We start from the raw sequence: 25,927 nt of genomic DNA on the forward strand, positions 1-25,927 counted from the left end.
AACTTGCCATGGGACATAGACCTTGTGAATGGAGGAAACAAAACTGTGATGCCTGACATCACAGCCTAAGCCACTGATAGACTCCAAGAAGTGATCGATACCACCCACATCACAGAGGGATTATAAGATGCAGGTTCAAAGTACCTATTGTCTTTGGCTAAAAGAAGTGTGCTGGGTGGGACCCTTTCGAAAACACTTTCAATGGAATACCAGAGTTAGAAGCCAGTATGCAATGGATAGAGAAGCTTGAGGTGGAAAGGGAGATGTTTTGCTTCAAAAGCAAGGCTATAAAGGAACAAGAACAGGGCAATAACTGGGGAGGTGAGAGAGACTATGAATAATCCTGACAAGATTCATTGTTTGAGGGTCCCAAATTTTATTTTATTGTGGCAAAATATATATGACAAAGAATTTGCTATCTTAACCATATTTAAGTGTACAATTCAGTGGCATTAAGCAAGTTCACACTGTTGTACAGCCATCACCATCTATCTCTAGAACTTTTTTTTCTTCACAAACTGAAATTCCACTCATTAATCACTAACTCCCCATTTCCCCTCCCTCAGCCCTGGTAACTACCATTCTACTTTCTGTCTCTATGAATCTGACAATTCTAGGGACCTCATAAGTGGAAGAAAAAGACATTTGCTTCCTCATGGCTTTTTTTTTTGTTTTCATAGAGATAAGGTCTCACTATGTTGCCTAGCTGGTCTCAAGACTCCTGGGTTCAAGCAATCCTCTTGCTTAAGCCTCCCAAAGTACTGGGATTATAGGCATGAGCCACTACTGTCTTTTCATAGTTTTTATGAGATGGCAGAGGTGAACATTTTAAAATGTTACTGGGAACTGACAATACAAGAGGAGAAGCTGAAACTGTGCAAGGAAGCAAGATGTACCTGTGTGGGATTCATGTAAATGTTGGGTGGACAGGGTGGGGAACCTTGCAAAATACCTGAAGGACGATTTTCTTATGTATTGCAAATTTGGCAATAATGTGTGCCAGAAGTAAGTGTCCACTGTATTTGCAAGCAGGGTCCACACAAGCCTTGGAGAGCAGGCAGGGCCACGCAAAGGTCATTAGGCGGCGCAGCTTGCTGTTGCGATTCTTGTTGTTGTCATGGATGTGGTGGGGGGCGTGCTCTACCAGCAGCGTGGCATACTGCAGAAGGTAAATCCTCAGGGAGTCCAGCATGTCTGCTTGCTTCTCTGGGTCCAAGACCTGCCGGCAAAGAAAAGCCAGGAAGAACTCATCTCTGATTTTGAAGTGTGTTGCCTACAAGGGTACATCTAAAAACAAGGAAACTAACAAACAACTACAATACTGGTTCACTGTCAGATTTGCCTTACACTCCTCAGCAATGGCAATTTTTCATCCACAGCCCAGCCTGTTGTTTTTTTTTTTAAAGAGATGGGGTACAGTGGCTATTTATAGGCACAGTCATGGTACACTATAGCCTCAAACTGCTGAGCTCAAATGATACACAAACACACACACACACACACACACACACACACACACACACACGTAATATTAAGTTTTATAATGAGGGGATCAATAATGTCCCGTCCATTTTCCCTTTAAAAATGGATTATAAACTCGCCAAATTAATTTTAACATAAAGGCGGGGGTAGGCTTAGAAGTCAAAATGCAGTGGGTAAAAGAGTTTGAGGTGGAAAGGAAGACTTCCTCTTTGATTCAAGGTGATTTTAGGACTGAATTTCTCAATTTCCAAGTAGTTGAGATTTTTTTCCTGGTAAACTATTTTTGTGTGTGTGTGTGTGTGTGTGTTGGAGTCTCACTCTGTCGCCCAGACTGGAGTGCAGTGACTGCTCCTGGCCACCGCAGCCTCGACTTGCTGGGCTCTGGCGATCCTTCCACCTCAGCCTTCCAAGTAGCTGGAATAACAGCTGCGCGCTACCACGCCCGGCTCATTTTTTGATTTATTGTAGAGATGAGGTCTTGCCAAGTTGGCCAGGTGGGTCTCGAACCCGCAGGCTCAGGCAATTCACTCACCTCAGCCTCCCAAAGGCACGGGATTACAGGCTGAGCCACCGAGCCCGGCTTCCTGGTAAACTTTTATCTATTCCTTATTTTTCTGTACTACGATTAGAAAATGTGACCTGGAAAAATCTATTTTCAAAAAACTGTTATTGCTTTCTTCGTGACCAAGCATCTGACAGATTATCACATATGTTTCACAGATGTAAAAAAAAAATAATAACTTCTTTGAAGAATATTTTACATACCTCTATTAAATCAAGTGTAATGACAGCATCATTCAATTCAACTAAGTATTCTTTTTTTTTTTTTTGAGCTGGATTCTCACTGTCACCCAGGCTGGAGTGCAGTAGCATGCTGCTCACGACCACTGCAGCCTTGACCTGCTGGGCTCAGGCAATCCTTCCATCTCAGCCTTCCAAGTAGCTAGAACCACAGGCATGAGCCACCACGCCCAGCTAATTTTTTGATTTATTGTAGAGACGAGGTCTTGCCAAGGTGCCCAGGCTGGTCTCGAACCCCTAGGCTCAGGCAATCCTCTCGCCTCTGCTTCCAAAAGTGCTGGGATTACAGGTGTGAGCCACTGCGCCTGGCTCAGCTAAGTATTCTAACCACTCTATCTACCACATCTGTCCAATTCTGAAAAACAGAATGAGTGAAGTCCTCCATCATAACTGTGTTTTTTAGCAAGGTCTCCTTTAGCCCCTAAAGATCTACTCTTCCCCAGATCTGCTAATTCTTGGCAACTCCCTCCAACCCCCAACTTCAGCCTGCCTACCCCTTTTTCCTTATCCCAACATTCAAAATCCCAACTCTTCACTGGCTCCAATCAGCAGCATCTGACCCAGGAAACACAGACCAGAGAAGGTAACACAGGAGAAAGAACCCTGCCTGGGCCACCATCTCCCTATAATTGCCAAGAGTAAGGTAAATATCAGTAAGTGAACCAAGAATAAAGCTTTGGCTCATCTCTAATCCCCAGGGTGGGGTGTCAACATTGCAGGAAGAAGGTTCATCTTAAAGGACCAAAGAACCTGCCAATGGGAACAAAAGTCCTCTCTGCCTTGATCCTAGGACAGAATATGTGCTTCCAAAGAGTGTTAGTAAGTACTCTAGTTAGTAGTCCTTCTAGAGACTTGTTATTCACATTTCCAATGGGGAATGTTGATCACTCAGAATCCCAACACACAACACTCAATATAACAATCTCAAGGCAAACACACCTTATAACAGTGAGGTTCAACACAATAAGCCTTAGGGAAATCACACAATGCAGGCAATTAATTTAAAAAACACCTCTCTAGTGTAAACTGTAAAGCTACTATAAAAATGCACAGAAACCTTAAAACCCAAGCTCATTTCAGACACAACTACTACCACAACTGTGTTTCATTGGGTTGGCAAGAAAGGACTACAGCAGCAACTGGATCGGGTGTAATATTTTCACTGGCTTTTAGTATTGTTTTGCAAAGCTAAAGATGAAAATAGAATGTCAAAATTCTGCTGACTAGCAATAGGGGTTTTCATAAAATAACTATACATACATTTTCATTGAGATATATTGTTTCTGATTAGAATCTACAAGGGAGACTCCAAACAAACCCAGAATTTATTTATAAAAAATGTGTTGTAAGCCGGGCTCAGTGGTTCAGCCTGTAATTCCGCGCCTTTGGGAGGCTGAGGTGAGTGGATTGCCTGAGCCCGCGAGTTCGAGACACGCCTGGGCAGCGAGACCTCATCTCTACAATAAATCAAAAAATCAGCCGGGCGTAGTAGTGCATGCCTGTAATTCCGGCTACTTAGAAGACCGAGGCGGAAGGATCACCGGAGCCCAGCAGGTCGAGGTTGCGGTGGCCGCTCCCGGCCACCGCACTCCAGTCTGGATGACAGAGTGAGACTCCAACTCAAAAAAAAAAAAAGTGTTGTGATTGCAATTATGATACACTACACCTATTGAGACACTTGTTCCACTGCTCAAAACAGTTTTTTAACTCATCAATTTTGATGCCTTTTAGTGCTTCTGCTATTTTTAGTTTCACCTCTTCTACACAGAAACATTTTGCTTTGAGGACTTTTTCTCCTAGCAAAACTAAAAAAAGTCGCTTAGTGGGAGATGGGGTGAACAGGGAGGGTAGAGCACAGAGATCATGCTGTTTTTGGTTAAAGACTGCTGAATACTCAATGCAGTACACTTGTAAGTCACCCATTATGAAATGGGTAAACATGTTGAATCTCCAAAAATAATTCAATGAAGCCAAGCACAGTCTCTCATAACAACACTGATACCAATCAGTTCCTAGAACACTTTCCTAGTGAGGGAAGCCTATACTAAGAGTCTGCCCTCCAAAAAATAACGCTGGTTTCTTTGGGGTTCCCTCTTATTAACACTGGAAAAGTTAATTCATTCCCAAGTAAGGCTGCCTTCAAAAATTCACTAATAAGAATTGCAATGTGGATTTACTTTATCCAATAAAATGTGAGGGGGAAAAAAGAACTATAATGTAATGTTTTGCTCTAAACTAATGCAATCATGAGAAACAAAGGCCTTGGGGAAATAAACTTATCTCAATGAACCCTCCTACACATACACACATACAATCATTCATCTGTCAAGCTACTTCTCATGCCCATGCACTTAGTTAGTGATACCACCTTGGTTATAAAAACACTGGTGATGCTTTCTGGGTTATCTCCTTCTGGATTGGGAGGTCCTAAGAGCTGCTCTCCTTCGCCCTTCTCAAAGCTGTATAAGAAAGCAGGATTCAAGATATGCTGCAGAACCTATGAAACAAAATTTTAAAAAGAAAGAAGGAGAAAAACAAAGACATGCTATTTATTTCTCTAATAAGGTAGGAAAAGACAGCCAGTTTGGGTCACACCACATCATGAAGACAGAACTCAACAAAGGGTATGACGACTAATCTTGACTTCTAGTCAAGCAGCAATTGGAAATGCAGGTTAAAAGTTGCAGAAAAGAGACATCAGCTTGATTTATTCTTCTCACTTCATACAAGTCATTTTCTAAAAACATGAAAACCAACAAACAACTTTTTAACACTGGTTCACTGCTGGATCTGCCTCACACTCCTCAGCAATGGCATTTTTTCATCCACAGCCCAGTCCTTTTTTTTTTAAAAGAGATGGGCCTCACTAAGTGCAGTGGCTTTTTATAGGCACGATCATGGTGCACTATAGCCTTGAACTGTTGAGCTCAAGCAATCATCCTGCTTCAACTTCCCATGTATCTAGGAATACAGGCATGCCACTGCACCAAACTCAACCTATTCAAGAAAGACAGAGCAGTAAAGGAATAGGACCCAAAGTTCCCTGGAAAACCAGCCTAAACACCCATAGCCTTCTACTGCATAAGAGTGAGATTTACCTTGGCTTTCAATTCATCTCCAAAGTTGGGGTCATTGAAGTCTACAAAGCGAAAAAACAGGGCACGTTTCTGAGCGATGCTATAATTTTTAGGAATCTCTTCCTCCATATACTCTTTTAAGAAGGTCATGTTGCAGAGAAAACGACCAGTAAAGGCTCGTAGCAGCTGGAACAGCAATTCTATATCTCCGTAATTCCTTCTAAAGGGTCAAAATAAGAAAACAGGTTAACTTGTGGCAGATTTCATAACTAAGTATCATCCCAGCCTTGTCTCTAAAAGCTCAAAATCACAGCCCATTCTCCACAACAAATATGATCGCACATATCCAGTGAAACACAGCTTGACACAAACTAGGAAGGAAGCTCCAGTTTAGCTTTCTGGACAGAGCAAGTCACACAACACAAGGCCCACAAGATGCACCCACTTGCAGTAGTTCAGCAGACAGTAGGCCAGCAGTTTGGGCTCCTTCCAGTTGGTAGCAGCCATGTTCTCCTTGCGGTGTCTTTCTTGAAAGGTTTCACTAACCCACACGCGCCTCAACTGGCTCACCAGAGAGTGCTGGTTGGCCAACCAGGAATCATCATTTTTAACTATAATACTTATGATCTGCCAAAGAAGAGACAATTAGGGAACTGTGCCTTGATTAAACTTTTGGGAATCAGGCCTAGGGAAGAAGCTCTACCTTGATGGCCTGGAACTGGAGGTCCAGGCGCATGTTGCTGGTGCTGGGTGAGCCGGGGCGCACAGCCGTCTGAGTGCCACCTGGCAGCAGCAGTGTGATGAACCTGTTGGGGTTGGCTGCCAAAACATCCCGCAGAGGTCTGGCATCTTTGTGTTTTAAAAAACTCTGAAAGCATACAGATAGAAATTCTGTTTTAAGCCTACCAAATTCACATAAGGTTAAGGAACATAAATTACTAAGGTTCTTCCTAAATCTCTCAAGGCAGGTTAAAAAAAAAAAATCATGGTTGGGCATAGTTGCTCAAGCCTATAATCTTAACACTTTGGGAAATCAAGGAGCACTGCCTGAGTCCAAGAGTTTGAGATCAGCCTAAGCAATGTAGTAAGACCTGGTCATTAAAAAAAAAAAAATCACTGTAATCACCCTTCTAAAAAGATGCTTAAACAGCAATCACATTTTATGATTATAATTTAACAATTCTGGCAGTGCACTCATTTGTTACCACCTCCAAAATCCTACAAAGAGTGGATACTGGACCTGAGCTTTTCATATACACAACCAAACAGCAATGTTGCTTCTTTTTTCTTTCTTTTTTTTTTTTGAGTTGGAATCTCATTCTGTTGCCCAGACTGGAGTGCAGTGGCCACTCAACCTGCTGGGCTCTGGCGATCCTTCCGCCTCAGCCTTCCAAGTAGCTGGAACTACAGGCACGTGCTACCACGCCCGGCTCATTTTGATTTATTGTAGAGGTGAGGTCTCACCAAGTTGGCCAGGCGGGTCTCGAACCCGTGGGCTCAGGCAATCCACTCACCTCAGCCTCCCAAAGGTACGTGATTACAGGTTGAGTCACCGAGCCCAGCTAATGTTGTTTCTAATCGCTGAGAAAAATGAAACCAGGACACAGAACAGTGAAACATGAATTTATCATTTAGAGCACACTGGCTGACACACATTTGCAAGGACTCTGACTCCAGTTGCTTGGAGCTCTTACCATAAACATTCTGCTCCACTGGGGATCGTTCAGTGTGGCTTCCATCATGAATAGTTCCACCGTCTGCGAGGGATGTCGAGTCAGGAACTTGATTAGAGGCTCTCTGAATGGACTGCCTGCCTACAAAACACATGCACACACTATGTCTCACACCTTCCTCTTCTCAGGGTCTGAGGCTTTTCTGTCTACCTATCTAACAAGGTAAGAACAAGTACTTTCCTCTCATCTCTGCAGTGCACTAACAACCATAAGCAAACATCAATACCTAACATCTTTACACTGTTAAGATTAATCCATGTAAAACATAACAAGTGAAAACATTACAAGCATCAGATGGAGGAGGAATCAGAATTAACCTTCAGTTTGACCCCTACCTCAATTAGCATTGCTCGTTCAGTTTTCATTACAACCTCTAATAAAGGCTTGACCAAAGTCTGAGGTGCAGCTGGGATCAGATGAAAAAGATTTATAATTGCAGAACAAATCTTCATTTCCTAATAAAGAAAACCAGAAATTATAAATATGTCAACTAGTTAGCTAGCAAGAGAGATCAACATCACTACAGACCCTACAACAGTCTAACTATGTTCACAAAACTAGCCAATAAAGCAAAGAGTTAACATGTAAAAAGCCACTACTTACCAGTCTTAGATTGTAACTGTGCTGTGTTCTAAGGAAACTGACTGCCTTATGGCCTTCAGAGTGCCTCTGTCAATTTGGGTGAGGAGAGCTGAGTTGTGTATACTGGACATGATCGTGCTGTTTGTTTCATGTGTGTGCTAAGTGCTGGAGGTAACCTTACGGGTTGCCTATGCTAGTCCTCCTCACAGAGGTGTGGACAATCCCACCTGTGGCCAGGATAGCATTAGGACTGCCCCCTTTACTGTGGCATCATGGGGTCTCTTCCCAACACGCTAAGATCTAAGGGCAGAGACTTCTTTTGTCCTCAAAACCTAGTAGACAAAGTTCCTCAAAAAATATATAGGTATTTGCCTACAAACTAAATATCAACGTAAATAAACAACTAATCATGGCACAAAGTATTTGTCAACCAGGCCTCAAAAATAAAGCTGACAAACTGCTCCATTGAATTATATTAAAAATCTGAGAAAAGCCAAGGGCTTTGTACTTCCTTTTTTTTTGAGTGGAAGTTTCACTCTGTTGCCCAGGCTGGAGTGCAGTGACACTCACGGTGACTGCAGTCTCAACCTACCGGACTCAGGAGATCCTTCCGCCTCAGCCTTCTAAGTAGCTAGAATTACAGGTGAGCACCACCACACCCGGCTAAGGTTTTGTATTTCCTAACGTCTGACAGCTCAGTGGTGGATTACTGAGAGTCATTCCAACTTTCCGTTTTCAGTTTCCAGAGTTTTGTTTCTGCCATTCAAAGTAGTTCTACATGGCCACAGGGAAGGGAAGCCGCCCTGATGTGCCGACCCGTACCATGTGGTATGATATTCATGGTAAAATGGGGATAATAACACTAGTCAGAAAGGACCTCACTCCCAGCAGCACTTGAGATACTTTTCAAAATGTCTCTTTACACCAAAAGGCAAAGCAAACAGATGGGTAAGAAACTAGGAAAATGAGCTCAGTATCAGCTCCATCCCTCCTACAGTTCTCTCCTACAGAATATGCATGTCATTGGACAGAGTAAATTTCATCCTGAAATTATAACTTTCTATGGTTATGATGTTACTTTTGTATTATGGTGTTTCAGTTTCAAAGACTGCCACAAAAAGCACTTCTGCTGGTCTTCACAACACTACTGGAAGACAGGAACGACAGATGTTATATCCCCATTTTACAAAAGAGGGAAGGCTGAGAGTTTCACTGACCAGATTCACACAGTGTTGCAACTGCATCAGTGTACGTGTGAGTGTGTGTGAGAGAAAAAGGGAAAGACCGAGAGAGAGAGAGAGAGAGAGAGAGAGAGAGAGAAATGAAGGGTTCTGGGTGGGTGGGACAAACAATGAGGTTTTAAATCCAGAGCAGTCAAAGTCAGTAGTGTGAAAGAAAATGTAATTACTCCCAATTTCTAGCAGGTATAATATATTCTTTGCGGAGTTTCCTCTCAGGAGGTTGTTAGATATACGCATTCAGATGAAGGTTATAATAGCAGAATCTAATTCAATCTTAAATAGTATTGAGATATGGCAATTCTAACATGAACTTAGAATCTTGCTTGAAACGACCTAATACAAAACATGCTTGGCATCCGGACAGTTCACAGCAATGGTACTAATACAACTCTGCCACAGACAGACGATACAGTTCACTGCACTCAAAGGCACAACGCACTCTGTCCATTACAGAACCACAACACAGCTAACAAGTCACAGCAAAACCAGATACGACAACAACCCCCTCCTGCAACTCCACTGAAATTCTCACCTCTACCCCTTCCACGGCAGGCTGAACCAAAACAAAAATTACAGCATGAAAAAAGGCAACAGAAAGGTAAAAAGAAAAGAAAAGAAAAGAAAAGAAAAGATAAACTGTTCTTCACATTGCAAGTCATAAACTGACTGTTAATAGGTTGTTCTCACCTCAAACTGACAGAATGGAGACAAGGGACATCTCCCGCACTCGGAAATGCTTTCCTGAGGATGGGGAGGAAAATCATCTTTTTTCTATTTATGTTATTTACATAAAAACTTCCCATATACTCAAACACAGTAAGGATTATAGGGGTTAACAAGACAGTAAAGACACAATTATCAGAAAGCACACAATAATTAACAAATGCTCAACAGCAAAAAAGCACACCTTCCACCTTCAGATATCAAACACAGCCCTTCTGACAGAGAGTGTCTAACAGAGAGTAGACTTCTTCCCTAAATCAAATTTCCAAAATAGGGTTTCAGAATTCTTATGTAAGGTGAGAAACTATAAGACCTTGTATGCAAAAAAAAAAAATTTAAACCTCTTTGTTAACATGAATAATTTAAGATTTTATGCGACATGGTAAGACATTTATTTTTTTTTAAACAAAAAAAAAAAACTTCCTTCCCAGTCAAGAGGATTTTCATGTGAAATGAAGCGCCGTCTTCCTACAACTAGGTTTGTGTGTGTCTGTGTGTGCATACGCATGTGTGTGCAGAGAACAGGCATAACAGATGGCCGTGTGGTCTCTGCTGTAAGCTCAGTATTAAAATGAGAAGCTTCCTATGCATGGTGAAAGGGCAAAGTTCTTGACCATCAGGGGTCTCCAAAGTTCCAAAGGAGTTTTAATTTACTTTCTAGTCAACTATTGAGCATATCTTCAATTAGAGTGTCTCAACTAAACAGTATTAATTGGGGAATCTACCAAATAGGACCAAACTACTTTTCAAGACCCATTCCCCATCCTGTTTAACACCCATAGAAAATGATCAGAGAGCTCAAGAGCAGAACGGTGGCCTGGCACTGGGCTTAAGAGTATGACACCACTACCATGCCAGCTGTCTCCAGACCCCAAAACTCATGGCCTTTGAGTTTCAGACACATGGCCAATCTCATGCAGCTGGGCTTTCCTGGGGATGACAAAAATGTTCCAGGAGGAGCTGAGGAACTTCCCAATACCCACGACTACATCCCCTTACAACTGCCCTGCCACCTACAAATCATTTGCTGCAAAGTTTACGAAGTCTTTTTTATTCAGTTGAAGACATTCATCTATCTACTTGGATTTTTTATGTTTATTCTAGAACTATGTTTCTCAGGAACAGCTTATTACAAAAAACAAGTGTAAATTTTAAAGCAAAAGTACCTAACAGATGAGATGGAGAGGAGAAGCAGAAGCACCTGTACCTACTCCCAAGAATTTGGGCTTTATTAATACTCTGCTATCCTCTGTGAAGATTTCCTGATTTTTTTTCTGCACATATAAACTTTCAAAGGGATCATGCACGGAATATAAATTCCACAAAAAGTTTAAAATTCTGGTGTAGGTTTGCTTAGTCGGCTGTTTAGAAGCAGCAGGAAACAAGACTTATATAAACAAGACACCTTGACACAGAATGGTCAAAACAAAGCATAAAAAAGCCAAAAAAAAAAAAATCCAAGTTGGGATGAAACACATCCAACAAAGGCACAAGAGGACAAAAGCCACGTTAATTATGCCTCTGAAGAACTATAAGGACGTCCCTAATAGGGAGACTGCTGTAGAATTTCTCTAGGTATTATAAAACTGATGGAAAATACAATTCCACTGGTAGGACATCATCAACTAAAAAAAATATTTAGAAAATTAACATATACAAATAATATTAGATTTAAAACAGTAGAAAGCATGCATTTTTAAGAGACAAATCTTTAATAACCCACATGATACTTTAAAAGATTTAACTAAACGGTTTTCCCTCAAAACCATACAAATGTGCTTTGAAGTGCTAGTCATTTAGTTTCTGGCAAGCAATGGGAGTGAAGAATTTAGACCTAGAAAATATACATGCCAGTATTTATGTGCTGTCTTGTTACATTCTCCTTAATGCTTTAAAAGGCCTAAAAAAAATTTCTAGTTGATTTCGTCAGGCAATAATGATTAAACACAAACATTTACCGACCACCCAATGATGGAAAGCAATGGAAACAATAGCTGAGGAACGCACCACCATGTAAACAGCAGCTGCCAAGAACAGTCTAGAAAATATACTGTTTAAAGCAGAACTAGTAAAATTGAAATACTAACATTCAAGCTTCCCAGAATTCTCATCAACAGAAACGTCATATTGAAGTGAACAAAGGGAACATTTTAAAGAAACATAAAAAGGAACGCCCAGCAATCGAAAGAAATAAAAGCAAAATTAATACTAATAAAATGTGTTTAACAATTTAACATTTAACATGGACTATAATCACAGAAGTTTCTGACCGGCATTTTAATTAAAAGCACTGCTCCGCATTGGAGTGACACCGGCAGTGTGCAGCATGGGTGCCCTTCCCAGAAACAAACAAGTCACTCACGTTTCCGTCGCTCCTCTGGCCCCCTTTGTGGGTGATGACCACCACTTCCATCCACTTGCGCAGATGTTGCTGTTGAAAAAATATATCCTTAGATGCAACTTCTTCATAATAGGAGATTTCGTTCCCAAAATACTGCTCTTTGGTGGAAACGCATATAGAACCATTAATTTCTATCGTATTTAATGTGAGAACTGCAGTGTTTCCATTAATGAAATAGCATCAAACTAGCGATGAGAATAACTGGCATTTATGTTCTGTAAATAAGAAGGCTGAATTTGTTCTGATACAGAAGACACCTTGAAACCTGGTCATCCCAACACCAGGCCCTGCTGTTTTACTTGTTTTACAACCATTCACTGAGTGCTCTAGTGTGTCAGGTCCTGTGCTGACAACGGCAACATCAACCCTGTCCTTACAGAGCCCATGGTCTGGTGGGGAAAAAGGGAACACACAAAGGTACCTGCTGTGTGTAGCTACAATTATGATATCACGAGAGGATGACAGGAATAAGCTTTGGATGAGGGATGAGGGGTTGGGGTCCCTGCTGAGGACATGACTTGGAGGAGGCAGGTGTACCAGAAGCAAAAGGATGAAGAGGAGGCCAAAGGCCCTAAAGTCAGAAAGGAAAAGTTGGCCATGGTGGCTGAGGAGCAGTGGGCACAATAAGCACACTGAGGAAGGGGTTAGTGAATAGTCATGACCCCCCACTTGATCGGTGGACATGCTAATTAGTACAACTAGGCAGCAGTTCCCTCTGCAGAACGAGAGTCATAGGTCTGAAAGGAGACTCTGCCTTTTATGCCAGCACATGAGAAGAGGGACCCCTGACTTTAGCCCAGCCCAGGCGTGTAGTAGCCAGGTTCCAGCCCCCATGTCCAGCAAGAGAAGTGCTGAGAGCCTAAAGCTAAAACCACAACAAGAACATTCAAATAACAGATGTATCTTTACTATCTTGTGCTGTCCAAATTTGTTTTTCAGAACACTGATGGCCCACAGGAAGTTAGTGAGCGTCTTTTAAAAATGTTCCATGGTTAAACAGGCTTGAGAGATAATGGTTTAAATAAACCTAAATAACGTTCTGTACGACAAGCCTTCTCTGAGCCTTTAATGTCCTTACAATCCATGTCAAACTTCAAGAGCTGAATTTCCCAAACCTATGTAGCCAGTGAACTGGTTTTTATGGAACACCTAATATCTTGCAGGGCCAGTGTTCTAAGTTATAACACTGGCATTAAGAAACGCACAAGCCGGGCTCAGTGGCTTAGCCTGTAATCCCGCGCCTTGGGAGGCTGAGGTGAGTGGATTCCCTGAGCCCGTGGGTTCGAGACCCACCTGGGCAACTTGGTGAGACCTCATCTCTACAATAAATCCAAAAACTAGCCAGGTGTGGTAGCACGCGCCTGTAGTTCCAGCTACTTGGAAGGCTGAGGCGGATGGATCACCGGAGCCCAGCAGTCGAGGCTGCAGTGGTCGGCAGCGGTCACTGCACTCCAGTCTGGGCGACAGAGTGAGACTCCCAACTCAAAAAAAAAAAAAAAAAATGGAAACGCACAAAATATGCACACACTAAACTAATAATATTTTACCAATAAAATTCCTTGAAGGATACTAATCACCCAAACATAAATTTATCAAACCTACACCTTACTAGGATGGCTATATATACAAAGATGTAAGTAAGGGTCACTAGCCAAAAAGGGTAGACATCACCAGCCACATCACCATTCTCTCTGCTTTTAGAGTTACCTGAAGGAAAAAAATAATACTAATTGGTATATAAAATTCAGTTTTGTTCAATGAGAAAATATCTAAAACTAACCACACAAAATAATTCAAGATCAAATATCAAGCAGTTCAGATTTAAAGAAAGGAACTGGATATCATATGCAAAAGAATAAAGTTTGGCCCATAGGCAAAAATTAACTAAAAATGAATCAAAGACCTCAACTTAAGCGCTAAAACTATGAAATTCTTAAGGGACCCACATGATTTATTGAAAGGAGAAAGACCCCTAGCTGTAGTTATAAACTACAGGCATCAAGGCAGTTCTCTTCACATCACACTAAAAAATCTGGATAACAATGTTCACAGAATGAATCTCCAGCTCACAGCACATCTGAAGGGATTAAAGGTTAAAATAAAAACCCAAAACAAAGTTGCTTCAGGCAGGCAGGCAAAGGAAGCAAAAAATGACAGGTGACAGAGGGTAGAGACAAACTAATTTTTAAAAGATGAGTATAAAGTATTAGAACATTTAGAACACCTACACAGACTTTATAGATGAATGCACTAAAGTCATAATACATGATATAAGAAAAAGTATATTATTTGATGTGCTCTCATTAGAAAGTGATATAATTTCATGTATTATAAGCACTGTTGTGAATATATACATGGAAACTGACAGGCATGCATGTATATTACATAAATTTGGAAGTTTAAGAAGTAATCTCCAATTTGGATCATTAACTTCCATATCATTCTTTGTTTCTCAATTACCAGATATTAGAGTACCACTTTCAATTTCAGTGTTTTGGTCATTACTCATTCCTTAGGTGTCGGCAGATATGAAAAAAATCAGTACTCCGCCAGGCGCGGTGGCTCAAGTCTGTAATCCCAGCACTTTGGGAGGCCGAGGTGAGAGGACTGCCTGAGCCCACTGGTTTGAGAACAGCCTGGGCAACATGGCAAGACTTCATCTCCACCATAAATCAAAAAGTTAGCCGGACATGGTAGTGCATGCCTGAAGTTCCAGCTACTTGGAAGGCTGAGGTGGAAGGATCGCCGGAGCCCAGCATGTCGACAACGGGATGGCTGTGAACATGCTGCCGCACTCTAGCCTGGGCGATAGAGTAAGACGCCAACTCAAAAAAAAAAAAAAAGAAAAGAAAAAAAATCAGTACTATGTATAGTAAAAAGCTGTGTGATTTTTACATGTATGAAATATGTATCTACATTCCACATATATTTACATAATCTCTATCTATTCATCTACTCACACCTACTTATAAGTAGGAGTTTTGGTCATTACTCATTACTTATGATAATGAGTAATGGGGAAAGCTGTACCAAAAAAAGAAATACCTCCAGTATTTAAAAATGTCATATGGTCAAAAGTTACTTAGGAAACATAAGCATGAAAAATACACACATGTTTGCAGTGAAGTACCATGAAACCTTAGGCTTTTATTTGTAAATCTGTTTACCAGAAGCAAAATCAAATGCAAAAAAAAGCTAACAGATGAGATCCTTCTTCATCTGCTTACATCTCAATTTTAAACATTAACAAACAGATCTTTTATCTGCATAATTTTTCTCTGACAATTCTAAAATCCTAAATGATTTCTAAAGTTCCTACTTAAAGTTATATGGAAGGGTGTGCAACACATCTATTTCACAGAAGTGCAAACTGGTAAAGTTTCTCTGGAGAGCAATTTCACAGATTAAGATTAAGATGCCTCCATTCCTCTGGCCTGGAAATTCTACCTCTAGAAATGTACACTACAGATAAACACATATGAAATTATAAACAATTTTTCACTACATCATTATCTATAATGAAAAGACTGAGATCAATCTAAATTTTTACTAGTGGGAGAGAGATTAAATTATTATTATTATGTAGCCCAATTAAGAAATACTTTATGTACTAATATGAAATGATGGGATGTTAAATGGAAAAAGCAAGAACTGCGTGCATATTATGCCTCCTTGTATGGGAAAAAAAAAAGAATATATGTAGGTCCTTGTACACATGTAAAAAATCTCTAAAATGACACACAAGAAACTGTTAACCTTGGGTGCCACCAACTGAGTAGCTGGAGGACAGGGATGGAAGGGAAACTGAAGTATACCCTTTCACACCTTTTGAATTTTAAACCATATATATGTATTATTTATTTAAAAAATAATTGAAGTTAATTTCTTCAAGTTGCTTATACAACATGTTTAATGCATTTGGCTTACCATCATCTGATCACAAAATTTATCATTGAAGGAATTTGGGAAGAGCCTCGTAACTGAAGTCAGACGATTCACAACATTCAATGTCAGGCTTCGATAATCTCCCAGCATCATCAGCAAAGGTCGCATATGTGTATGAATTTGATCTACTTCTATGGTAGCACCTTCTAAAAACTATTAAAAATAAAAGTTATAGATAAAAGTAACCAACAGAGAACACTTTATAATAGAATGGGACACACATCCAACTTTAGCAGCAAGTGTCTATTTTCCCTTCAGAAAATGGAATATTAACCATATGCTGCATATTCCAGAAATTTATTCTGAAATGAGAGACATTTTGACTGCTTAATATTTTTAAAAGTTCAGTCGGACTATGAAACAGGTATATACTACTACAGTGTAGTGGGCAGTAACCACTGGCAGCCTTCCAGGCATACAGACCTGCTTATACATCAGAAAACAGGAGGGACTCTTAATGCAGAGTTCACACACACCAACGCGCGCGCGCGCGCGCACACACACACACACACACACACACACACTCTCACTCTCTCTCTCTCTCTCTCTCTCTCTCTCTCACCTTTCTCATACAGGCTTCTCCAGCCTCCTGGAGCTCACTATTGGTAGAATTCAAGGCTTTGAAGAGCGCAGCAATAATCTTCTCCCTTGACTGAGGAAGGTAATTGCAGGCAGCAAGCGCATCTTTAGGAAGAGAAATATAATTTCATTATGAACCTAAAAAATACCCAAACAATTTTCTTTTCTAAAGGCTTCTAACAACCAACAAAAAACATGAACCACTGACCCTCTTTCCTAGTACTTGGCCTTGAGAAAGACAAAAGAATGTGTGGTCTTCCACCCACATGCTGAGTCTTATCTAAGAGTAAAGTTAACAGCCTGCCAGAAAGGCCAGAATAAAACTTTCACCTCCAGATGGAAGAAAGAAAGGCTGGAAAGGAACATCTACATTGACATCCCTACTCCCAGGACATCCTCATAGAGTTACAGTGTGGGCTGGCCTGCAGGCAGTTCCATCTAAACCACACCAAGAGCATGAACTCTAGCTCTCAGGTGACAGGTGATGCAAAAGACAGACACACAGACCAGCCTCTCTCTACTGCCCTGCTTTGGGGTTAAAGGCCTTAAGTCTTAGAAAATGCAAACATTCTTAAGAAAGGGGAAACACCGCAATCCCATATGTGAAGTAAGATATAATGCTCCAGCAAAAGTTAACAACCACATTTGTCAACAGGAATGAGGCGCATGAGATGTTCCCAAAGTCAGGGAATTCAGCAAAAGAGGTAAGAAGCTGCCAAACACCCCTGGTATCTCCTACTCACTTTGGCTTGCCCTGTCTGAAACACTCCACCCCCATCCTCAAATTCAGGTATTATGGTCTGCCTTTCAGCTCTCCACCTCTAATTCAAGGAAGATGATAGCAGTATTTTATTAGGGACATAAAAATCAACAAAGCAAGAGTCAACTAAAAAAACTTGTATTGGGTATTTGTTTCACTCTTACCCCCCAAAAGAAAAAAAACTATTTCTGTATCAGTCAGTATAGATCTAAAATATTTTCCTAAACTTTACACAATTTATGTGCTTGACAATGATAACTGAGGTTCCTAGAGACTGCAGGATTCTCAAATGCCTGGGTCATTAAAAAGTCTCTGATTTTGCTGGGCTCTGAGGCTCAGCCTGTAATCCCAGCGCTTTGGGAGGCCGAGGTGAGTGGACTGCCAGAGCCCACGGGTTTGAGACCCACGTGGGCAACTTGGCGAGACCTCATCTCTACAATAAATCAAAAATTAGCTGGGCATGGCAGCGTGCGCCTGTAGTTCTAGCTACTTGAAAGGCTGAGGCAGAAGGATCACCAGAGCCCAGCAGGTCGAGGCTGCAGTGGCTGGGAGTGGCCACTGCACTCCAGTCTGGGTGACAGAGTGAGACTCCAACTCAAAAATAAATAAATACATAAATAAATAAATACATAAAAATTAAAAATAAAAAGTCTCTGATTCTGATGGAAATGGCACTACATGAATGATATGACAATTCTCTTAAATCAGGACATGTGATTCATAAGAGAACAATATTTGAATACTAGTTTTACATACAATCTGATGACATCTCATTATGCAGTTTGAAAAAGATACGAACGTAATTTGTTGATCCCATCTTTTTTTTTTTTTTGAATTGGAATCTCACTCTGTCACCCAGACTGGAGTGCAGTGGCAGCTCCCGGCCACCGCAGCCTCGACCTGCTGGGCTCCGGCGATCCTTCCACCTCAGCCTTCCAAGTAGCTGGAACTACAGGCACGCGCTACCACACCCGGCTAATTTTTTGATTTATTGTAGAGATGAGGTCTCGCCAAGTTATCCAGGTGGGTCTCGAACCCACGGGCTCAGGCAATCCACTCACCTCAGCCTCCCAAAGGTGCGGGATTACAGGCTGAGCCACCGAGCCCGGCTCCATCTTTTTTTTTTTTTTTTTTTGAGTTGGAGTCTCACTCTGTCGCCCAGGCTGGAGTGCAGTGGCCACTCCCAGCCATCACAGCCTCGACCTGCTGGGCTCCGGCGATCCTTCTGCCTCAGCCTTCCAAGTAGCTGGAACTATAGGCACGTACTACCATGCCTGGCTAATTTTTGATTTATTATAGAGATGAGGTCTCGCCAAGTTGCCTAGGTGGGTCTCGAAACCACGGGCTCAGGCAATCCACTCACCTCAGCCTCCCAAAGCGCGGGATTACAGGCTGAGCCACCAAACCTGGCTTGATTCCATCTTTAAAAGTCTGAAAAATTAGACAACAAAAAAGGCCTGTCGGGCCAGGAATGGTGGCTCATGTCTATTATCCCAGCACTTTGGGAGGCCGAGGTAAGAGAATTGCCTGAGCCCACAGGTTCAAGACCAGTCTGGGCAATCTGGTGAGACCTCATCTCTACAAGAAATCAATAAATATTAGTCGGGTGTGATGGCGCAGCTGGGCGTGTGGTTCCAGCTACTTGGAAGGCTGAGGCGGAAGGATCAGCTCAGCCCAGTAGGTCGAGGCAGTGGTGGCCGTGAGAGTGCCACTGCTCTCCAGCCTGGGCGACAGAGTGAGACTCCAACTCCAAGAAAAAAAGCCCTGTCACTTTTTTTTTTCCCTGTAGTCTCCTTTCACTTTTATATCCTGTTGCTTGTATCAGATTTATATTAACTTACTTAATGCAGCAATTCGTAAAGGTACAAGCGAAGGAAGACTTTTATAACAGGGCAACTTTGTTAAAGCTGAATCTTCAGCCTCACATAAATTCAACAGCTGGAAAAGATAAAACAATTTAATTTAGTTCACTCTTACTCAGAAGACATAATGACCTTGCAAATAACAGAACACAGCAATCTTCCACACACACCGCAACACAGTTAACAACTGACAAACTAAAATCCTAAACAGTTTAAGTATCAAAATGTGACTGATTGTCCTGTTCTAAAGCAAAACTAAGTTACTTCGTTAGTGAAATTCTTAGATGCTCTCTCACCTACTCTGATACCATAATGTTTTTTCTCAAAACAGAGGGTCACTTTTAACTGCAAATCCCTTGATGGCAGGGGCATCTGCTCCTTGTTCTGAGGGGCTTCCCCAGTGCCTCGGACCAGTGCTCAAAAAACAGGCTATAATTCAAATAATTTAGTGATCATACTTTTTTTTTTCTTTTCAAACACAGAGAAGCATAAAGCAAGAAGTTGAATGCCACTGGAATCTCCAGTGGCTATCCTTTCAGACATTATATCGTACAAGTATATATTCATATACCTAATATCTAAAATAACACATATAGTGCTCTATGACTATTTCTCCTTATTTACATCCTGGAAAACTGGTATAGATTTTTATCATTTTTTTCCCCTGGTAAAAAGATTGAAAACAAGAGTGAAAAGTCACCCACCCTGTTCCACTCCCCAGAGGAAACCAGTGTTACTAAGTCCTTGTATGACCTTCAGAAATAATCTCATATATAAGGGCAAATATGTGTGTGTGTGCTAACTACAATACAAACTCAGTGTTCCATACACCAGAATCACCTGGACAGCTTTTAGAGATTCCTGGGTCTCACCCCAAATCTACTGAACCGGAAACTCCAGGGAAGGAACTCAAGAGTCTATACTTTTCAGTTGATCCTCACAGGTTCTGATGCAGCTAATGCACTGAAAAACATTTGGAAAACCAGTTCCATGCCCTCAGCACTACCAGGTTCTTATGTATAGTGAGGAGTTTCCCAGGCAGGTTTAAGTACATCTGTTTCTAGATCAGCCAAGGGAGGTTGTCTCCTATTTCCTAGAGGCTCCTGACCTATCAAGCCTTACAAGTGATAAGTCTTAAAGAAGGGACACCACAAAGTATAAAAGATCAGAACTAGACTAAATGGTCATATGTTCAGGCAAAAACACAGGACTTTTGGAACTGATCACTAGGCCATTATTGTATTCTAAAAATTAATGCTTATAATTTGACAATATCCACAGTTTCATTTGTTCGTCACACTGGGATGTTTACAATGACAAAAATACTTGTAACATGCCACCTGCCAGTGCCCATGTTTGGGTCATGGGCAAATCAAGTACACTAAACAAAATGAGAACCCAGTCAGATCATGCAATGACTGGGAACCAGATTGTACAAGGTTCCCTGTAGGAGCTAACGGAGCTCTGGGAACTCAGAAAACACCAACATTCGGCTGAATGTCTCTGGTCATGCCTCCCTTCTACCCAATCCCAGATGCTCTAAAATAACAGTCTTGGTTGAAATCTACACTCCATAGCTCACCAGCTCTGTCACTTTAGGTAAGTAGCAAACTCCAAAACTCCACATCTTCAAAATGAGAATAAACAGTATCTATACTTCATGGGGTGCTGTCATAACTACATAAGGGTACTCATGTGACATTCTCAACAATGCATGGCACATTTAAGTGATTAATAAACTCAATAAACTGGTACTTGCTCTGAGCCAGCTCATTCTGGGTGCCAGCTGACACAAGAGTGACTAAAGCAGATGGGTACAGTCTTATCTCTAAAATACAACTTTAAGGCCCTAAATTAGAGCAAGGTTCCCTATAGGGGCTAAGAGAGTTCTGGGAACTCAGAAAACACCAACATTTGGCTGAAAATCTCTGGTCACCATGCCTCCCTTCTACCCAATCCCAGATGCAACATACCTGCTCAGATGTGCTGGGACAGGTTATGGCTGGTTATCTGTGAGTCACTGCCTGAACCTTCTCTGAATGCTGCCTGACCAGTCTTTGCTTACAAAGACGGGCTAGCAGACATACGTCATCACCATCCACACCACTCCGCACCACCACCCCCCTACCTCTGTGTAGAACACCTTATGCTCCACCACGTTAAGATCCATAGTGAAGAGCCTAGGCTGCAACGTGGTACAGAACGTGTTCCCTTCCATCAGGCCAATCTGTGCGTTGGCAGGCTGGTGTCGGAGAAGGTGCTTCTTAGGTGGGACCATATCCTGGAGGACCTGGGAGAACCAAGGAGGAGGACCACTAACCAGCTACCCTTTGAAGAACAATTGCCTCTTGTCACAATATCCTACACAACATTTGAAATCAACATTTGATTTGAAAACTGCAAGTGAAATAAAAAGTTACTACAGATGTCTTCTAATTACAAAAGGAGGAATATGTTTCATGAGCTAAATTCATGATTCATGGATAGGCACATCAGATATGCTTAGTTCTTAATGCTCCAGGGTACTCTCTCATTTAAAAAAAAACAAAAACAAAAAAATAACACAACTGTCAGACAATGCTATACCAACTCAGGAAACCAGCCTTCTATTCTCTTGACACTGACAATTTTTGATAGTCATAAATATAAGCATATTATTATTTGCATATTTGCACATCCATGGCTCCAATCAACCTCAGATGGAAAATATTAGAAAAAAATAATAATGCAACAAAATAAATAACACAAAATTAAAATCAATACAATATAACAGCTACTCACATGGCATTTACATTGTATTAGGTATTATAAGTAATCTAGAGATGATTTAAAGTACACAGGAGGGTGTGGGCAGGTTATATGCAAATATTACGCCATTTTATATTAAAGACTTGAGCACTCCTGGATTTTAGTCCCCATGTAGGGTCCTGAAACCAATCTTCTGAGGCTACCGAAGGATGACTGTATTTTGTGATGCAGACATAAAATTATAAACTAAGTATCAAGTCAACTAAAATTCGAGAAAAGAGTCTGAAAAGTTTTGTTCAAATTATTATGGTTCTGATGACAGAAATCTCACCTCTTTATGGGGTTCCATGATCACTGTCACACTTTTTCCAGTGACCTGGGCCAATACCTGCAGTGAATGCATAGCCTGTTTTCTCACAGTGGAATTTGGAGAGGTGACTTCTCGAACCAAATCATGTGTCACATGGTGAAAAGACTTTTCCTGAGCAGCCACAATCTCTTCAGCTCTCTCCTCATCTTTTAAAGGTGTTGCACACCTCATTAGAAGCTGCTCCAGGGTGGTCTTTGCCATGGCTACTGCCCCATTGGAAACCTGTAGATCAAAGACACATTAGAACAAAAAAGGGACAATGGTGTTCACTGCACCCACCATCGCCTGCATACCTGTCTGCCATAAACACTGTCATGGGAGGTACACACCCCTCACGCCACCTGTTTTTAATAAGATTTCACAGCATCCACTCAGCACTTTAGTACCTAGGTCACTTTCTTGTAGGTAATTACTGTTTGTCATTCAAAAAAGAATATGTGGATCTGGACATGACCCTTGCATTGACCAAACTGGCAATGCCCACCATGTTCTACTGGTACGAGTTACAGCTGCATATAGGTTCATCAAGAATGTAACTCCTACGGAAATATCTGTAGTACAAGAGAAGTAGTGTTCTCCTTTTCAGATATTCTGTGGTAAATACTCTAGTTTATCAAGGCAAACAGAAATTTAGACACCCAGAGAAAGTTCTGAGCTGTTATTTTATTAAAGATGCTTCAATGAAATGAGTGTCGAAGTTACCATGCTATTAAAAAGCATATTTGCAGAATTATCTCACTGTTCTCCAACAAAGCTAACTGTTCTCCAACAAACTAGCTTCTTGAAAACAGTATGGTTAGTTCTGCCATACATCACTTACCTCTCCAGTTAAGTCCATCATGACAAAGAGAAGTGCTTTGAGGAACGTCTGTTGGTTCTGCAGAACCCAAGTGAGGGGCAGCCGCTCCATGAGAAACTTAATGGACACCACACCCCCCAGCTTTGCATACCATGCCTGTTCATAACAACAGGCACACAAGCGCTCCACGATGTAGGAGAAGAGGGGCAGCTGGCATGCCTGGAGAGAAAAATGAAAAAATCATAAGGTGTTATCACAGTTCTTAAACTACACTCCCCTCCAATCAAAAGACTGTCCTCAATCCTTCCTTACCCTCTCCTTTGAGCCCAGGATGATACTTGCAACATCAAATATCACAGCTAAGGCCACCTCCCCAATTTTGCAAAGTTCCTTTTCTTCATATGCCATACAAATAGCTATTGCGTCAATAAGAACCAAAGGGTCCATTCCTTTTGACCCATTCTCTTCACTGTGAAACATGGCTGTGCTGGGCTGGCTGCCCACCTGGTAGCAAGGAAGCAAGAAAGGACCTAAAGGGAGACATAGAGAGCATATGAGCAAGAGACATTTGTTCATATGAGCAGTCTTGTCCCTTAAATTTCAAAACCACCTGGTTTCCCTGAGGTTAGGAAACGTTGACATAAAAGCCAACATTGACACTTTAAACCAACTTCTCTTAAGTTGCAATTATTGTAAGCTAATGGGTCTGATTTACACTAAGGCTATTTTTCTGAATGTTTTCCATGATATAAAGTATAGCTTTCAGATTATCTCAATCAGAACTGAAAAATGTATTCATTTAAAATGAGAACCATAGCCGGGCTCAGTGGTTTAGCCTATAATCCTGTGCCTTTGGGAGGCTGAGGTGAATAGATTGCCTGAGCCTGTGGGTTCGAGACCCGCCTGGGCAGCGAGACCTCATCTCTACAGTAAATCAAAAAACCAGCCGGGCGTGGTAGCGTGTGCCTGGAGTTCCAGCTACTTGGAAGGCTGAGGCAGAAGGATCGCTGGAGCCCAGCGGGTCAAGGCTGTGGTGGCTGGAAGTGGCCACTGCACTCCAGTCTGGGTGACAGAGTGAGACTCCAACTCAAAAAAAAAAATTAAAAATAAATAAATAAATAAAATGAGAACCACAGCTGGGCTCGGTGGCTCAGCCTATAATCCTGCGCTTTGGGGGGCTGAGGTGAGTGGATTGCCTGAGCCCGCGGGTTTGAGACCCACCTGGGCCCTTGGCGAGACCTCATCTCTATGATAAATCAAAAATTAGCCGGGCATGGTAGCGCATGCCTGTAGTTCCAGCTACTTGGAAGGCTGAGGCAGAACGATCGCCGGAGCCCAGCAGGTCGAGGCTGCAGTGGCCAGGAGCGGCCACTGTACTCCAGCCTGGGTGACAGAGTGAGACTCCAACTCAAAAATAAAAATAAAAATAAGAAAAATAAAAAAATAAAATGAGAATGACAATCAGATATTTTTCTTTTAATCATTAAATAAGCCAAGGGGCACAGCATGGGAATGGCTATGGGTTACACTCCAGACATTCCTGACACACAAATAACAATAAAAAGCAATGCATGCAGCTATGACAGAGAATACACACAGTCAGAGAACAGTTGGCCACAGCAACTACTAATTAATGTCTTGTAGGTACCCAGCAATAGGTAAGATGGAGTTATCAGAAGCTTAGTTTTGCTGAGAAGATAATGGTAACAGAGAAACAAAGTGTTAAATTGTACATATTGATTGTTCAGACCAAGAAAGTTTAAACGAGAAGTTGGCCGAGCGTGGTGACTCATGCCTATAATCCCAGCACTTTAGGAGGCTGAGGTGAGAGGACTGCCTGAGCCCATGGGTTTGAGACCAGACTGAGCAAATGAGGAGACCTTGTCTCTACAATAAATCAAAAAATTAGTCAGGCATGGTGGCGCCTGCCTGTGGTTCCAGCTTCTTGGAAGGCTGAGGTGGAAGGATCTCCTGAGCCCAGCAGGTCGAGACTACGATGGCTGTGAGTGTGCCACTGCACTCGAGCCTGGAGTGAGACTCCAACTCAGAAAAAGTAGAAAATAAAAAGAGGAGAAGTTCCATCTGTTCTGCTTGTTAATACCACAGGCAAGAGGCTTTGAGGACACAAAGTGGGACAGTGCTACTCAAGTGTGGTAATGCAGACTAGTTGTTAGTTTGGGAGGAAATCCAAAATTGCAAGAAAGTTTTCAGAAACTTATACAGCAACTATAAGTGCCATGCCACTTTTATTGTCTTTTACAAAGGCATCATTTGCAACAGATTGGAAATAAAAATGAACAAAACACAAATGGTTTTTCACCATCAAGAGCATGGGAGTCACTGAAGTAGGAGTGAGTAGCTGTTCCAGGCAGAAGAAGGGCAGAGATAACAATCTTGGGAGCAGAAATCAGCAAATCAGCTTGCAGAGGAGACTACAAGAAGTTGGCTAGGGTGCAGCAAGAAGGTGATGAAGCAGAAAATGGAAGACTGGCCTTGAAAACACCACGGGACAGAGGAAAACCAGCAGTGAGTGAGACCACAATCTAACTGTTTCACATGCAACATGTTCACAAGTATTCGTATATAAAAGGCCCAAAAGGTTAAATTGGGTATATTTTATAGACAAAACTTGGTGGTAACTTTCAAGTTGGTACGGTGCCTACCACCAAAATACCAATTATCTTTATCGATGTAGCAAGTGGAAAATTAGAAAACAAAAGGCAAAAATAAATCAGTCAAACTCTAGGTTCCTAAAATGAGAAAACATTTTTTTTTTTGTTTTGAGTTGGAGTCTCACTCTGTCACCCAGACTGGAGTGCAGTGG

The 25,927-nt window shown here is 41.6% G+C and overlaps 1 protein-coding gene across 3 annotated transcripts in view; it reads right to left on the reverse strand.

Annotated features, from left to right (window-relative positions):
- The window catches only part of TRRAP (transformation/transcription domain associated protein), a 147,276-nt gene that overhangs the window by 71,101 nt on the left and 50,248 nt on the right, over positions 1–25,927 (reverse strand). Inside the window, exons 23-39 of one of the 3 annotated variants that reach the window (XM_008072896.2) lie at positions 23,416–23,633; positions 23,125–23,322; positions 22,266–22,526; positions 21,315–21,476; positions 19,166–19,262; positions 16,548–16,669; positions 15,968–16,138; positions 12,002–12,070; positions 9,604–9,657; positions 9,449–9,469; positions 7,429–7,548; positions 7,055–7,174; positions 6,064–6,228; positions 5,806–5,987; positions 5,382–5,580; positions 4,652–4,780; positions 953–1,219 (exon numbers count right to left, since the gene is read on the reverse strand). In XM_008072896.2, the coding sequence (XP_008071087.1) occupies positions 953–1,219; positions 4,652–4,780; positions 5,382–5,580; positions 5,806–5,987; positions 6,064–6,228; positions 7,055–7,174; positions 7,429–7,548; positions 9,449–9,469; positions 9,604–9,657; positions 12,002–12,070; positions 15,968–16,138; positions 16,548–16,669; positions 19,166–19,262; positions 21,315–21,476; positions 22,266–22,526; positions 23,125–23,322; positions 23,416–23,633 (2,555 nt within the window). The remainder of the gene's footprint in view (positions 1–952; positions 1,220–4,651; positions 4,781–5,381; positions 5,581–5,805; positions 5,988–6,063; positions 6,229–7,054; positions 7,175–7,428; positions 7,549–9,448; positions 9,470–9,603; positions 9,658–12,001; positions 12,071–15,967; positions 16,139–16,547; positions 16,670–19,165; positions 19,263–21,314; positions 21,477–22,265; positions 22,527–23,124; positions 23,323–23,415; positions 23,634–25,927) is intronic. The other 2 variants (XM_021706378.1, XM_021706379.1) reach the window with 2 other exon arrangements.

The sequence above is a fragment of the Carlito syrichta genome, unplaced genomic scaffold (assembly GCF_000164805.1).
Source record: "Carlito syrichta isolate Samal-C Ts95f unplaced genomic scaffold, Tarsius_syrichta-2.0.1 Scaffold315497, whole genome shotgun sequence".
Taxonomy (NCBI): domain Eukaryota; kingdom Metazoa; phylum Chordata; class Mammalia; order Primates; family Tarsiidae; genus Carlito; species Carlito syrichta.